This window comes from Manduca sexta, chromosome 27 (genome assembly GCF_014839805.1).
Source record: "Manduca sexta isolate Smith_Timp_Sample1 chromosome 27, JHU_Msex_v1.0, whole genome shotgun sequence".
Classification (NCBI taxonomy): domain Eukaryota; kingdom Metazoa; phylum Arthropoda; class Insecta; order Lepidoptera; family Sphingidae; genus Manduca; species Manduca sexta.
In genome coordinates, this window is record NC_051141.1 from 14,139,925 (window position 1) to 14,157,632 (window position 17,708).

At 36.0% G+C, this 17,708-nt stretch overlaps 1 protein-coding gene and 1 pseudogene across 1 annotated transcript; both read right to left on the reverse strand.

Annotated features, from left to right (window-relative positions):
• Positions 1 to 104: 104 nt before the first annotated feature.
• Positions 105 to 7,633, reverse strand: LOC119190831 (annotated as a pseudogene).
• Positions 7,634 to 7,746: 113 nt separating this feature from the next.
• LOC119190900 (chondroitin sulfate proteoglycan 4-like) lies at positions 7,747 to 15,919 on the reverse strand. The gene is made up of 10 exons (XM_037444168.1): positions 15,809 to 15,919; positions 15,343 to 15,518; positions 14,630 to 14,789; positions 10,092 to 11,018; positions 9,728 to 9,909; positions 9,462 to 9,615; positions 8,838 to 9,332; positions 8,435 to 8,630; positions 7,874 to 8,010; positions 7,747 to 7,767 (listed from the first exon to the last, which is right to left on the reverse strand). The coding sequence occupies exons 1-10, from the start codon at positions 15,917 to 15,919 to the stop codon at positions 7,747 to 7,749; spliced, it is 2,559 nt and encodes an 852-aa protein (XP_037300065.1).
• Between the last annotated feature and the right edge of the window lie 1,789 nt (positions 15,920 to 17,708).

Genomic DNA, 17,708 nt, shown 5'->3' on the forward strand with positions numbered 1-17,708 from the left:
GTTTTAATAAAAAAATAAATATTTTTTACAGCCTCTGGTATACTTAACATAAAATGACCTAAGAACTTGGAAAACGGAAGGTAGGGAAAAATTAAAATAATTAATCTTAATTTATTAGATTGTTTATTAAAAATTCATTAACTACCTATTCGGTAGAAATCAATACACACGAGTCCATTTCATCACATATTACACAAACCAACGCACAATCTTTTAATTTATATAATTCTATATCCAGTATGGCACATAGGAGTTTGGGGTTTTCACTGTCATTGGCATTTAACTACATTATGAATGTAAATTCAATTTTAATAACCTAAACACTTGCTAATGAATGTAACACATTACAAACGTTCATTAAAATCATTAAAAGACATTGATAACGCCATGTAACATTTTATATTCTTCGATATATAAATTATTGCATGATTTCGATGTGTGTTAGGTCGTTGTGTCGACGCGGGTGGTCTTAATTTTGTCGTATCATTTTTAGTTTCCTGATCATCTAATACTATAACTTTTGTTAAAAATTTTCTCTTCACCTATTTGTTAAATTATGATTATAAAGTTACCCTATTTCATACGACAAAAACTATTGGAAACGTTTAGAGTTTTCTGCACATTTTATTAAATATAAAGTTTGTTAATAAAATCATTAACCACATATGAAAGGGAATAACAAGTGTTAGGTAAAACATCAATAGAACTCTAAGAAACAGTTTAGGTATAGGACAGAAGTTAAGTACATAATAATTAGGTACATTTAAAGCTCTTTGGTTGTGAAAATTATTAGAATAAAATAATCGCAGGCACATCTCATGATCTTTACTATAAATCCATCTATTAATAAATTCTTAAATATCATAAGCATTACTATCGTAGACTTACACAGTGCGAAATTATTGTGTTTAAATAGAATTTATTAATAACTACGCACTGTATAAAGCGAACAAGAGATAAGTACAAGCAATGCATTATCGACCAAGTCGGAAAAATTATCGAACTATGCACAAAAATTTATAGACATCGGGTATGGCATTTGCACCTAAATCATACATTATGACAAGATAGCTTAACATTAATTATTATACAAAAAGAAATACACCAAAGTAGTAAGTAGTAATAAAAGTAATTAATATCGAGCCACGAGATGAACCAACAAATACAGCACCAGTAACTAAATGAATAGCTCCTCACGATTGCATCTTGTGATGACGCTAGGATTTCACCCCAATAACTTCATTAAATGCCGTTTAAAATACTCCATAGAAATATGACTTTCCAACATTGCAATTAAAAAAAACTATGCCGCGATAAATAATAATACACGACTTTTCAGACATAACCCAGTATCGCTATAAAGGCTATAACTATATAAAACATGCTACGAAATCTATATTTTATTATATATCCATACTAACAAACCAGGCACTTGTATTTCAGAGAGCGGCGAGAAAAAAATACGAATAAAAACAACACCAACCATCATTCCCAAAATTATTTTGTAAATGATGCATTCAAATCCGAAATAACAGAATCGATAAATAGTATCTGTACCAATGAGGGACGATGTAATATTCCTACATTCGTAATGGGATCCCGCATATTTAAAACTATTGTTTTGTAAAATACATGAATCTGATAGATTTTGTCTTTTTGTCTTTAGATTTAACATCCACAAAAAGTTACATTTTGAGGTAGGAACATATGGGTATTTAAGAATCGATGAATGTCCAACTATTAACATCTTGTTTAGTCACATACACAGATATTTTCGTAAAGCATCTACATAAATATGCAATACATTGTTAATCAACATTCAGTAATATAACGATACATTTTCTACATTACGTTAGTAATTAATTCATGTCACAACTTCATACGAGCATGAGAATTATATCTAATAATTTGTCTGTTACTGGACTCCTACATTGATTTACAATTTATTGCATATAGGCATGAGTGTTGGCACGTATCTAAAACTAACTTTTAACAATATAAGTAAAAATCTCCATGGTTACAAATAATTTTCTAACGGTATCATAAGGTATACTTAATACTAAATATTAATATTATTTGCAATGGATGAACAAAATAATTATTTAAAATTTCCAACAAATTATCATTCACGGTTGAGTATAATAGAATTATAATTAACATATATTTGGCACTGTTTCTTGGCAATGGTAATCTGTTGTGTCGCATTTCACAAAGTAAGTGGGATTCTAGCAAACTTCGAACAGGGAATAAGAACTCTAAATTACACTAAGGCCTATGTGTCTAAGTCTACGCTTTGCACTTCGCGAACCTTTCTCAAACAATCATAAAATAATCTAATGGCACGAGCCACACCAGGCTAGGCAGTTCGTAACATTAGACTATTTCACTTTATGGTATGTACAAAAAGCCAGTCTATTTGCGGATTCTGAGGTAATGTCAATTAGGAATATGCACTCGCCTATATTAAAAACAACTCGTATATCAATAGGCCAAAACATAATCAATCCATTTCGATAAAACAAAAGTCAGCTACAGTCGTTACCAAAATCGATTGACCATTTGTAATACAACCAGACTTTAATAGACCTTTAGCAGTTTATCATTATTACGAATCACTTCTCACTGATTTGATTATGATTCATCCTAGATTAAAAATTACTGAAGCTCTACGACATTAATCTAACTTTCCGATTCATTTATGTACCTATATATCAGTTTGAGTTAAAAAATTTAATTTTCAACAAGATTAACATTTTATTACAGATCAAAGTCACATTGAGTTATATCCTTGTTAAACCGATGGTTTATTGCTTCTTGTTTCTTCATAACAGACACAGTACAGTCAATTACTTCGACTGCCTAGGTTTAGCCGAGCTTATCGATACGGATATTTAAAAACGTTTTTTATCAACTTTGAAATGTTTTATCCGGAAAAACATGTTAAAATCATATATTATAATAAAATAAAGTTTAACCAGATCGGTATTTTGTCGTTACCCTTATCGATAATCTCAGCGCATGGTAGAAAGTATCGCAACCGCCTCTAAACGGCGCATCGCTACGTGATAGGTACGTTTGGGCGGACGGGATGGCGTGGTTTGTATAAGGGTGTGGATCGGAGGGGCTAACTTACACAGTAAACTCACGGCTGTCGCTATTGTCGCCGGTCACAATATAATTGCTGAGTAGAAAAGGTGTAGGAACTAATTCAACTCGACGCCTGTTATACACACGACTAAGAGTTGCAAATTTATCTTCGTATGTGAAGATCGCTGAAACAAGTAAAAATCACTGTAAATAAACTTAATACGATAAAAGAAATTAAGCAATATTATATAAGAGAGATTCTACTTGTAGTCCGATTTATCTGTATATATATTCTTAACAATACAATTATTTCGGTCCTGTCTATCTTTATAGTACAGCTATACTCAATCTAGGGTCCGCTGAGCTTTTGCTATAAGTGGTCCACCTGAATTAAAATATCTCACTAAATCTAATCAAAGTTCTCCCAAGATCGCTAGACCTGTATGCTTGCGCTATAAGAATAAAATTATTTCATCGTAATAAAAAAAAAATGTTAAATTTTTATTAAGTTTTTAAACACTTAAGTAGGTCAATGATTTTTTTTTGTGCCCAAGGGACAATAGAAATAGAACGACTTTGCGGTCCAGGCACATAAAAAAACGGTAAAGTACGGCTGCTCTAGTAAGTTTTATATACACGGTTAACCAATTAGAAAATAGTTGAAAATTGTAAATGAGCACAATTTAAATCTTAGGACTTAAACTCACCCGGCTTGGGCGGTCTGGGCAAAGTATATGTGTCCTTGGGTCAGACCCAGTATTGGTTGCGCCGGAGCATCGGATTGGCGGGCGCAACGCCAGGCGTGCGGACCGGGTACGCTGACTCGCTCGCTTCGTAACTGCTCCAGTCTTCAGCCTGCGAACCGTTCTTTAAATGTGTTTAATTATTTTGTAGCATAGCAGACGGTGTATTAGAATTAGGAAATGTGTCTTTTGAGATAGTGTGGACATAAATTAACAATCGTAAAGTTCATGCGACTGAACTGTTAATTCGATATAAACTTTGACAGTTAGTTTCGGTATAGTATCGGTTGGATTTCACAGTAGCTGAATTATGTAGAAACTACCGTACCGGTGGCAAAGTTTAGTGTGAAACATGGAACCACTACAATGTCAAAGGAATTTATTACATAAAGTTGAAGAGTTTGTTTATTTCTTTTTGAACGCTCTAATCTCAGGCACTGATTAAAAAAATCTTTAAGTTTTAGATAGCTTATTTATCTAGGATGGCTATATGCATCACGCTATGTCCAGCTGTGCTGAGCATCAGCGAAACATGTATCAAAAACGAGAAAAACATATTATTCCTTTTAAGAGCTTTCGTTGCATGCACTGCGTTAAAGTTACGCGACAATCATGTATGACGGAACTGTCCTCTTAAAAGGGCTAAAAAATATTTTTAATACATCCCCCGCCTCCATTGCCTGCCTGTCTGACCGAGACACACTTAACAACATCGGATTTTATTCTGGGAAGTACAGCCTAATTTCTATCCTGGGAGAATATATAGTGCGTGTGCGTGCGTGTGTGTGTATGTGATTACTATATTTATAAAACAATTATTACTCACATCTGTATGGTCGTCAGCGCCATATGGATACCGAGCGTTGAGGTCGGGCAGTCCGGCATCTGCCAACGGAGTCACTTTGCAGGCAACGCTGCCCGCAGATGGGAGCGGCGTGCTGGCGCCCGTGTGCACCGACTGCTCGGACGATACGTATCTGCAACACCGAGGCCTTGTATTCAGCGTAACGTTTGTAAAACACAGGAGTGGTTAAAGGATAGCGATATTATTATAATTGATAATATAAGTTTACATGAAGGTTAAATTTGAACCAATACACAATCCAGGCTTTTATTCCCGAAGGGTAGAAGTGCAACTATAACTAGAGCTTCCCCTTTTCGCCATGTGTATACCGTCTTACGTGATAAGGCGAATCAATGGCCACACATAAATTCCAGAATCCGAGCTGATATGTAGTGAAAAAATAAACAATATCACTACTTTAACCGACCCGCGATTCAAGTCCGAGCCTTAAAACCAGAACTCGGGCTTTGTACACAATACAACTACGCAACACCAAGGCAAGCTAACTTTAGTCGGTATAGACACGAGGAACAATAGTAACAATAAAATGCGCAATCTAGTTTCAATTCAATTATAAACTTTAAACACCCGTTGAGTTTTACATGACCAATGCGATTACTCCGTCAATAACAAAACGCCAGAAATTTCTCTCCCATCTTGGAGCATAGCTTGAATATTTGTCTACTTAAAAAAAAATACTTTACCGTTTAATGGGTGGCGTGGCTTGTGTCGGTGACGGCATAAGATGATCCGGCGGCCGAGGCAAAGGTATGGGTGCGACGGCGCCCTGGTTCTGGCCGTGTATTTTGGCCATGGCGTTCTGGTCGCGACCCATCATTCTCCGTAACTTCAGAAGCCCAAATATCACTAGTATAGCGAGCACGGTGCCCGATAATGCCATCAGAATCATCAAGTAGTACGATGCTGTTTCACCGTTCGACACCTGAAAGACAAATTCAATGTGACTTTATTGAAAAAGAAACATATATTTTATAGTTTGACAATAAACTCATGTATATAAATAATTGAAAAATTAAATAGTAAAAACTTGGTTTCGTTCTTAGTAAATTAATATTTACGGTGTAATAATCAAAGTATGAATTATAATTGCAATTTAAAAACAATTTGTGAACCTAAAGAGTTGCACAAATTAAATATGAACTTCTAAGTATTTAAGCGATTGTGAAGAAAAATGTACTAGGATCTAGATTATATAACTATGAATAACACTCACTGGCACGCCCTCGTGACTCTCTGGATCGTTGGGGCCAGGCAAATTCTTCTTTTGTCGATTTCCAATCTGTATCTTTACGTCGCCGACCGCAGGTTGGAATATCGTCGCCGCTAGTAAGAACCTAAAGCTATCCTCGAAGCCATTCAAGTCATTTATATTCTTTTTAGTAACATAATACATTACACCAGCCTTTACATCTTCATGTGTAAAATATGCTACTTCTCTTTCCCGAGCACTGGTTTTCTCTCCGGAACTTCTGATTATCTTTTTTATTAGGCCGTATTTTGGCTTCCTAAGTAAGGTGTATATCGGGTCGCTTGCCGTCAGCTTCGCGAGTCCGGTAGCATCGATTGTGTTCAATGTGATTTTTGTCTTATCATTATCGACTCTCAAATCGCTGAGAATCACTAACGGTTGTACGACCACTTCTATCGTGAAGGGTGGTGTCGCGTTACTGTTATGGACAAATGCGATTAACTCAAAACTATCGTTTGCTGCTGTCATGTCATTCTGCATATAAATTACTACTTTGTTAATTAAATCTTTGTGAGAAAAAAATGTTACCGGGTTACGGCCGACATAAACCATTCCATGGAGTGGAGAGCGTGTTACGTTGTACCAAACTTTCGACGTTTTCGCGTTGGTTTCAACGTATATTTGGTCCGTAGTGACAGCGGCTACATTAGAACCTTGTTGCAAATTTATCGGGTGCAGTGACGTTGCGTTCAATATGACAGGAACAACATCGATAGTGAAAACAGTGTAGGTAGGTTTGAACTGTCCGTCCCACACTCTAAAGTAAAAAGTAGCAGTCTGCAATATCCCTGAATGTTCGTATATGACCCTACCGTTGTTAACATCATCTTGCGTAAACTTATTTATCGACTGGGCTTCATCGACAGATTGATTTTTATCGAGCATCACTATTCGGCCTTGTGTTGGACCACTGATGATATCGTACAGAATTCCTGCTGGCCCGGTATCGGCATCTTCCGTTAGCAAGTCACTTTTAGTTATAGTATAGTTTTCACCTTGCACTACTTGTATTTGTGGGGTGTCCGTTAATAAACGGAACGGCTGATCGTTGACCGCTATAACATGTATTGTTATAGTGACATTACAAAAGCAGAACGTAATCGGGAAGCAAGTATAGGGACATGTCAATTTTGTCCTGGACCGTATCCGAATCATCATGCACGTAATTTACAACTCCATTTTCCAATTGTGACTGGGTTAGCGAAGATAGCAAGGGTTTCAATTCTCCGTGTGCAGGTTGCGACCACTGCGCCTCGATCTGCGGTTGACGTAAGCCCGCCTGCGTCTCCAAATACGCTATCACATTAGTCACATTCACTTTCACCGGAACTTTGTCACCTTCCTGAACTTTAATTGGCGGTATGTGCACGTATCTCGCCAACCCACCCGACGACACAGATATGTCGATATTAAAACTCTGGTCAGTCAATGGTTTCGCCAGAGCAGCTTCGATGGTGAATATAAAGGAGTCGTTCGTGTATAAATCAGAGAAAGGATGAGTATGTTCGTAATAAACTATGGAATTATTCACGTCTTCCTGAGTAAATTGTTTTATCGATCTATGGTGGTTCTCTCCGTTCAACATTATCAATCGGCCCAGTGTCGGCGCTCTGTCAACCTTGTAAACTATCGGTCTGGTTGAATCCGAACATTTCGACATAAGAATGTTATTCGTCAATGGTTCTCTCATAAGTGGAAATACTCGAAGGTTGTTTTGCGTATTAATTTTAAAGATACAGATTTCGTCGAAATGAGAAAAGTTATTTTAGATAATTCGTGAAGACCGTCGCTAACATTGAATATCATTTTTCCCTTTGTACCATCTGCAACAATATTTTTACAGGATGAAATAGTCTTTCTGCTACGTTATTCTTATATACTTTTCAAGAGATATATGAAATCAGGCTTACTTCGATGTACAAAAATGACTCGGCCGTTATCAATGTCAGCTTGACTGAAGGTAAGCACGGGCGTTTCGATATCACCCGTCATAGCAATATAACCAGACACTATGTCGACAACCTGAATCGTAACATTTTCGAGCGGAGTATCGATATCGTTCACATCTGAAAACAAAAGTAGAAAAATTCATTATAAATTATATTTCGGCTTATTTTATTCCAGAACCTTTTATTGTTATTACGTTATATTACGTTATATATCCATCAACATGGACGACAAATGGCATGTAAAGATTGCCGGAACTCGCTAGATGCACTCTTTTAATAGTTCGGTCTAGAAATCTTTAGGCAAGGCCTATGTTCAGCAGTGAACTTCATGTGACTGATGATGGTGACTATATTCTATAACCTATATCGACGGTTGTAAGGCTACTAATTGATTTTTAAGCAGTATTTTATTTCGGTATTAATACATACATATTTATACAATATACCTTTTTAGCGACATTTGAAAATAGATTAATTTTATCTAATAAAAGATCACTTATCAATTAACTTAGTCAAATTTTAAAACTGAATAGTCACTTACAAAGTTCGTTTCTCGTGAAAGTAAAGGTGCCTCCTTCCCATACACATAGACCCGTGTTAGCCGCCACAATGGGAGTCTCGTCGTTAACCGGGACTATAGTGATTCGAACAGTGAAGGGCTCACTCTCTTTATTATTCTCAGTGAGTGCGACCAACCTAAACGAGTCTGCGGCCTCTTCCGACCCGTCGTTTACATACTAAAATCATTTGCAATTTTATAATAAATAACAGTAATATTATAAGTGCTAAAGTCATAACATGCGGACGAGAACTGGTTGTGTCAGCTTACGATATATCACCAAATTATAGGATGTAGTTGAATTTGCAATACCGAAATCGCAATCACGAAATTATTTTATTGTAACTACATCTAGAGGCATAAAATCAAACGCGATGTTAATTACCTGTATATTTCCTGAATTGAGCTTCAAAACGGGCAACAAATTTAACTCTTGCTCGCCCATCACAATCTTCCCGTACTTCGGTTTCTCGACCACTTTATACGACACCACTTTACCTCTGTAATATTCTGTGATCGTCTTGAACAAGTCAGGTCTGACACTAATAGCGTCACCCTCAACGACGGTTAAATTTGAAGCAAAGATGTAAAAATGTTCCGGTATTATTATAACAGTAAGTTCGAGATCACGCAGCCACACTATGCCGTTCGTGACGTCCATTTTTATTCGATCTCTGGTTCGATTTACTCCAGACTGGACGTACATTAGTCGGTTGACGTTTATAACAGATTGGTCGAAGACTTGCGTGTGTACGGGCTCTTCGTTATAATTTTCCAACTCGACTGTGCCCGGAGTCGAGATAATTTCGAGCCAACCATGGTAGGGGCCATCAGTCACCTTGTAAACTATGTTGGAAGGTTCAATTTGGGGATGCATAACCTGAGATATATAATATTAATCAATTATAGAAATATATTAATCACGTTTAATAAATAATAATCATGTAATGCCATTAAAATAAAGGTTATTTAAGCTTACGATAAACAACTGAGGCAAAAAAATACATACTTCCAAAATATCCTTTGTGATGTTAACACTTGTAGATTCCTCAACGACAAGCGGTCTGTTTGCAGTTACTTTCAACGGCTCCCAGTAGCTTGATGGGAATATCTTGATATTGTACAAGCCCTCACCCCACGTGTCTAGACACATTACTTTAAACCTATAACAAATGTACTCAATTAACGGAGTTGTAAAGAATTGTTAAAGTAAATTAAGTTCTATAAATAATGTCTTAAGGACTGATTTTCATAGATACGAAAAAGAACCTTTACCTGAATTGATCAGAAGGAGTCTTAGGCTCTCTGTGCCTGTAAGCAACTCTGCCTGCCGCTATGTCCAGCTGAGTGAATGTGTATGCTCCCTGACCCTCCCCGACTTCTATAGAACCGTGTTTAGCCTCTAAAGTGACCTCGTATCGAATATCCTCTTCAAGGCAGTTCATGTTCGTGTCCACCTTGAATATTAAACCGCTTCAATGCATTTAAAATGTTGACGTTCGGTTTATTAAATTTAGTTAGTGTCATTTTCGTACACTAAATTACATTATAAAAAATGAGTGTACACGCAGCTTTAGTTTCGGGCTGTAAAAATAAAGTAATTTTTTAAATTGTATGTTCAAATTAATATATATCTCACCTGCATATCCTTCGAAGTTATGACCACAGCTTTGCCGTTCTCTACAATAGATCCATTCGACGGGTACATCCTTATGAACGGCGGCGATGCCTGTATCTCCAAATTACCATTAACATCAAATACTCCATCCGATATCCAGAAAGCCATCCTTCCATATTCTTTACCCTGATGCTTGAATAACACCAAGTTCTTATTGATGTCATCCTGCGTGAAAGTTGCTATTTGTTCTGAAGGATTGTCGGCCCGAAAAATGCCGCCATTCGGAGGGTCTTTTGGCGACCTTTGAACAGTATAAACGATATCTGAAGGTTTGGTGTCCAAATCTGCGTCGTCATAACTGAGATCTCTCGCAGTTATCAGTCTAGCTCCACCGTGCACTATATGAAACACGTTATTGTTGACCCTGACCGGACTGTTGTCGTTCTTTAATATAACATCGATGTGGAAAACGCCTACGTATTGAAAATCTTCAGGTTCAGGACTCAAAGCCATAAAATGAAACGAATCATGACGACTTTCAGAATCATCGTGAGAATAATACACTCTGTCAGAATTCAATTCTTCGAGCGTAAAATACGTGGTGTTGTCTCTGAGAACCTTCAACATTTCATTGATAACTTCGATCTTGCCGTGTTTCGGCAGGCGAGTTATATTAAAAATTAAATTGGTCACAGCATCGGTCCGGAAATTTAAATGCGTGGTGGGTATAACCATTCTGGAACCTTCGGTGACTTGAAGCCTTTCTAAGGTGGTGTGCACTCGGCCGGTGGAGTGGTCGGGTAGCAGCAAGCCGGGGAGGTGTCGTATTGTCATCACGCCAGTTATATTCTCGCACTCGGTCGCGCCCACCACAAAGGAGAACTCATCCTGTATGTGCGAATACGCGCGTCTATGCAGCCTGTACCACAGTTGGTCAGAGTCGATATTCTGTTGAGTAAACGTGCTATGAGCTTGCAAGTGATGTTTTCCCGACGATAGATGAAGTATGCCATACTTAGGCGTTCTTAGTATTGTGTACAAAATTCTTTCGCTAGGCAGCGTCAACGGCTTCGTTTTGAAGTGCAAATGTTGTGAAGATATGAAGGCTTCTCTGGTGTTATTTAGCACTAACTCTTCATTCATCGATTGATACAATTCCAGTCTGATGAAAGTTAGTCGAAAATCGTATAACGTGTTCGTTCGTATCGAGCCTACTGAGGCTTTAAACTGTAGAACAAATAATTCAATATTTTATATTAATTGTAAGAAAACGTAATGTTAAGAGCGTTTACGCGTCCGCGCGCCGTATGTCTCAAAAACAGCACTTCTCGAAGGAGATAATATCCATCAAAACATTATTTTAAAAACATAAGAATTAGTAATCATTATAGAAAATTTTGTAGTCTAAATAGTTAGTAGAGATTTTTTTTAGATTTATTGAGTATTTGTAAATTCTTTAATGAATACTGAACAGAGGTTTTCTTATTTGCGCTTCGGACGTCTATTTCGAAGCTCAAAATATCTTAAATCACTAAGGAACATAACAATATTTTATTTTTATCTAACTAAAAAGATCCTGAAGAAAAAAGTTAGTAGAGAAAAAATATCTTTTATGTTTAATTCATGAGAAATAAAAATTCAAAGAATTCGAAAATATCACAAATGTTGGTCATTTAAATGATTTTTTATAACTATATCTTACTTAATTGAATATAATATTGGATTACTATAATAGAAGAACATCTCCTTAAAAACATACAATTTAAAAATTCAACAAAATTAGTTCTGTTTTTTTTCTATAAATATTTTAAATATCACTATAAAACGCAACGCGCAAATCTTTTCAAATTAGTCCGCCTTGAGGCTCTCTAGAGGGAGGACGTATCGCTCTTCGCTTTGACCTGTCTCCAGTTGGCCTTTGCTGTGCGTAGAAAAAATAGTCACGTGTATACAGTGATTGCCACATCTTAGTACTTTAGTAAGTAAAATGATTTTTTCTTTAATGAGTGACAATAATTTTAGTAGTTTCTATTAATTATTATTATATTATTATGTTTCAGACACAATGGGAAGTAAAACTATTTCTAGGCAAGATAAGGAAACGCTACAACGCTGAAACTTCGGTTAAAGCAAGAGCTAAAAGGTTGGTGTACTAATGTTATAACATGCGTCTGTAGTTGGTGTTGGTTTTACTCATTAAACACTTGAGCAACAGTTACTCAAAGGAAAAAAATGGAACCCTAAGCTAAAAACTCACAAAGCGGTATTTACCCGCGCCCGCCGTGATTGCGGGCCCGCAATTCCTAAAGCATGCAAATATATGTCAAAAATCGATTAGCCCATTAAAATGTCACATGAGCTTTGCATTTTTTAGAGGACGCAATTTTATTTTTGGACCATGTGTGGGGGGTCAATAGAAGCTTAACCTCAAGTTTGTGGGGTCGCCACCCTTGTCCCCTGGCCGCCATCATGGATAAAAGGGTGAAAACACTTTTTTCGCGATATCTCGGAAACTGTCCGTCTTGTAAACGCCCGCCTTGCGATAATCGCTCGCCAAGTTTGCAGGACATAATCGGAACCGCGGCGGTTGCAAATCGCACAGATCTCCGGTCGTCATGAGTTTGGAAATAAAACAGCCGTTTCTCAACCACGGCGGGCGCGAGTAAAAACCGCTTCGTGAGTTCTTAGCCTTATAGGATCACTTTGCTGTGCCGTTGTCAAAACGTTTACAACTCGCCAAATTACTCAGTGCGCGACTCCCACTCGCACTTGGCTGATTTTTTTGCATAATGCATAGGTACGCTTACTTTTAACTAACAAGGTATTAGTGATCACTGGTCAGCACTATTAAAAAAAATCAAGTGACGAGAGACGAATACCTATATCTTTCTCCTGTTTGAACCTTAGAAATAAGCGATTTGGTAATTTATGTAGCTAGTGAATAAAACAACTAGTAGTAGTTAGTATACCTATCTTCTTAACTATTTGGGCTAGTTTAGGTTTACACGCTCATTTATTTTACATATTACTTTATCCTGACGTTTAACCCTGTGCAGGTTTCGGCGTCATTATACTTGTATAAATTAAACGCGTCTAGATCCATATGCAGTTTTACTTAAGTATGTAGTGTTTGCGTAAACTTCGATAACAATAATAGTATGTTCTAAATATATTTTTTTAATTTTTAGGTAATCGAACCTGAAACTACACTCAAAATAAATGAGGTTATTAAAAGCCGCAAAATTATAGATTTTCAATATTTCTTGGATCAAATTAAAATACTCAATAACCACAACAGAGCAACAGGTTGTAGTATCGAACATTTACAACTATTGATAATGAATTAATGAAGTGTAGTATGTGCAATATGGAATTTAAGCTATTTACCTCTAAGAGATATACTGATAGTATGGACGAATATCGTGGAGCTGTAAATGGATCTTTGATGACTGGATTTGGTAGATCAAATTTAAACGAACAGTTAGCTTCCATAGATTTATCAATATTAACGCAAAATGTTTACATGAAATGTTACGACGAGTTAACTAAATAATTGAAATCAGCTGCAGAGGACAGGATGCAAGAGGCCGCTAGGAAAGAAACTGATAAAGCTGTTGCCTGTGGCGATGTAAAAGACGGTATTCCCATACTTACAGTCATAGCTGACTGCTGTTGGTCGAAAAAAAAGTACAGAACCAACTATTTTGCTTCGTCGAGTGTCGCAAATATTATGCAAAACTATGGATACAAAACTAGTAAATTGTTATACATGGATGTACAATCGATCGATTGATGATCGACGTCACTGAGAAGCACTACCTATTAAAAAAAAAACTATCCAAAAAAATATAACCAACTTCCGAAAAAAGAAGTCTTTTTATTTCTCACTTTTTAGTTATACACCTAAAAATGACATCTCATTACATACACCTTCTGACTCAAAATATAAATTCCAATATGTAATTTCTAATGACTTAATTACAACTTTCAATATGCTAAATATTAAAAACTGCAGTTCTATGGAGTAATTATGTGGTCCATTATAAATATCGTAGCACAGTAATTTTCCTCTTCCTTTCCTAAGCACATGGTAATTTTCCTGATTTATTGTCTGATTACGGAGTTCTGGTGCCTATCTTTCGGCTTCATGATGAGCTCCACTTTACTAAAGTGAAAATAACAATTTGTAAAATTGCCGTTAAAATTTGTTATAAATGTTTATTTTCTTTTATAATTACAAAATGATACATATAAACTATTTCATGAAGAATTCTTATATAATTAACAATAGAATTCTTCATTCATCATAAATTCATAAATCTTAAGTTACATTCCAATTAGATTATAATTAAAGCGAAAAGATCAAAATTGGTTGGTCTGACTATAAAGATAGCCGACGCGCCAACTCTACGCACACAGCTACGCACGGTTCTGTGTGAGTGAATTTTGCGAAGAATTACCTATAGTTGACTTCACGCGCTGCACGTAAACGCTCTTAATCAAAAAATTTTTTTCCTAAGATATCTCGAGATACGAAGCATCTCATAGTGATATATTACCTTAAACTCGTCATGGGTGGGATTCCCAACTAGATGCATGTACCGCACCCGTCCGAATGATACCATTTCGCTAGTGAAAGAGTCGACTGTCTGCCACGTGCTGTCCAGTACCCTCAGCCGCTCCACCACACCGAACTGAGGCGGTTTTACAATATCATACCTGTTAAACAATAGATGCTTCTGTGACGATGAGGCCAAACATATTTCTAGAAGTGAAACCTAAGAACCTGTCAGTTGACAAGCAGACTTTAATTTAGTAACGGCCAACTAGCGGGTAGCAGATGGCGCCAGGTATCAGTGGCTAAAAGTTGGATTGTTTCAAAAGGTAAACCGAGGCATATTTAACAGAAAATAAGAACTTAGACAGACGTAAATAAATCTAAAAGGGAAGCCAGTAGGAATCTGGGTATATAAACGAGTATATTCGCCACTGCAGGTGTAAGGGATGGATATGTTTTAGTTTAAGAGAGGCTTGATTCAACATTTTGTGAATTTATTGGCATGAAATGTAAATTAGCCTTATCAAAATGTGAGTTAAATGTTAGTCTGAACTCGCACTTAACCATAAAATCCTTAAGAGCTGATTCCAATTTGAAGCCGGTTGTGAATAATTTGGGTATTTGGCTATTCATGAACACGATATTAAAGTTATTTATGAACGCATTTTATGGATCTACTCGTTACATAAATGTCCGCGTGTTAATGTTACTCACTTGACTTGTACGTTAGTTTCGTCCGCGTTAGTGGTGAAAGTGAGATTGTCGGCGGCGATGATCGCGTAGGAGTTATGTACCAGCTGCAAACCAGTGTTGTTCACAAGTCTCACTTGAAGTGGAACTATCGATATGCGCAGTATGCCCGGACCACTTGTCTCTATTCCGTCTGATACCTGAAATTATGCGAAGTATTTTCATTAAAGCTGTTTGTATACCGATTTTAATAAACAACTTTTACCACTATGTTCGGAGCGAAAACGAACACGGGTACCAATCAGAATGATTTCTGACATGGTTATAAACGACATATTTCGATTTATTCTTTCATTGGTACGATAGGGATTGTTTATAGAAGCCGTTCAAAGTACAAAAGTAAATATAATATTCATATAAAGACTGAAAAGCAGGTCAATTATATCAGATTGTAAGATCAATACGCATGGAGCCTCGCCTGCAATGTGACCCGTAGCGAGGTCTTGTTAAGCTGACCGCCGGCGCCGGCGCCGTGCACGTAAGATATCAGCCCCGCGTCCACGTCGTGTTGCGTGAACGAGTCCACCGGACCGCCCGACATCTCTATGTGGCCACTGTTGATGAAATATAACAATGGGTAATTAAAACGAAATGTCATTACGTTTTTATTTTATGGTCATTGAATTTTCTTTGTCTATATTGTGCATCGCTTTATCTAAGACAATATTATCTAATCATAAAATTATGTCTAATGACTACTATGACTAACGCCCGAATACTGAAACGCTACTCAACCAACCAACTTGTCTGAGGCCTACTTAAATTTAACAGGCTACTTAATTTAAATGGCATTCTCAAACGTACATTAAAAGATTTTAAGGAAAACTCAGTTGAGGAGCAGTTAATTTGCTATAGATTATAAAAAGTTTGTTTTCGTTTACATAATTTTAATAAAATGATATTTGTGTGTCGTTTCACGCAGTATAATTTATGAAACATAAATATGATGAAATAACATAATACGCAGTTTAATTAAAAAATATTTTTAATTATTAAATTCTCAACATGGATGTGATCAATACACTCCAACTTATTTATACTTGCCACTTGGCAGTATGGTCAGTATTGACATTAGTCACTTTAGAAAAAAAAAATCTACCTAATTGGCGGCAACAATATTCATAATACTTTTTTTGTATCTATCACAGAAGTTTGTTTTATAATTATATAAATTTTCTATAATTATCAATGGAGTCTTCTAATAATAAAACCACAAAAAAAAGGGGTTGCAATTATACCCACATAGAAAAGCAAGAATTACTAGATATAGTGAAAAAGTAAGTATTGGATTTATTTTGGAGGCACATCGACTTGAGAAAAAAGGCACAGTATTAATTATTACACACATAATCGTTTTTATGATTTTAGACACATACATATAATTGAGAATAAGGCGACGAACGGCGCAATATTAAAAGAAAAACAAGCGGCTTGGGTCGCTATTGCCCAAGATTATAATTCTGGCGCCACAAGTGGACCCAGGACATGGGTGCAATTAAGACATCTGTATGATAATCTTAAACAACGAACAAAAAAAAATGTGGCGAAAGAAAATGTAAGTTTTGTACTGAACTATAAAATATAATGACTGACGTACAGCCAAAATAATAGGTACATACTAATAATTATTCAGCATTATATGTCCCTATTCATCCCATTGTGCAATAAACAACCTATAAAATTAACCATAAAAACCCACTCACAGTCACCGTTCAGGTGTGAGTCACATGCCACTTCATTTGAGTTGCTTATTGACAATGCACATCAACCCTTTTATGATTTTATCTTAATAATCTTCCTGTCAAATATTACAGAGACAACAGTTCTATGAAAAAGAAAATCGTATAAAAAATGCGAAAGAAAAAGCATCTTATGATAAAGTAAGTAATTATATAGATACTTATTAATGTTATTTATTTTACCTTTGTACTCCAGAAAAATTTACATTTATAATATTTTAATGATATATTCATTCTCTCTTATAATTTCATTGTTAGGAAATACAAGAGATATAATTGATAAGTTTATATAATACTATATTCATTTATATATTTCTGGAATAGGATTCTAATTTTGAGACTCTAGCACCCAAGTGTTTTTAGTTGTTTTTATACTGTTACCCAATGCTATTTGTTTATGTTTAGATCATATGTTTACTTCTTTTTTGGATTATAGAAACAAATGATTGAAACGGGTGGCGGATCATTTAAATCTGTTTTAACAGATACTGATGCCAAAATGTTAGCTTTAGTAGCTCCCCAAATAAAACCTTTATGCAATCCATATGATGATGCCGCCCAATACTTTGGTTTGAACTACTTTTTTTATAT

Coding starts and splice junctions, on each gene's coding strand:
- LOC119190900 (XM_037444168.1), bottom strand. CDS start 15,919: ATGTCGGGCGGTCCGGTGGACTCGTTCACGCAACACGACGTGGACGCG. Junction 15,519..15,808: donor TTAACAAGACCTCGCTACGG/GTCACATTGCAG, acceptor GCATAATTTCAG/GTATCAGACGGAATAGAGAC. Junction 9,333..9,461: donor TCACAAAGGATATTTTGGAA/GTATGTATTTTT, acceptor TATATATCTCAG/GTTATGCATCCCCAAATTGA.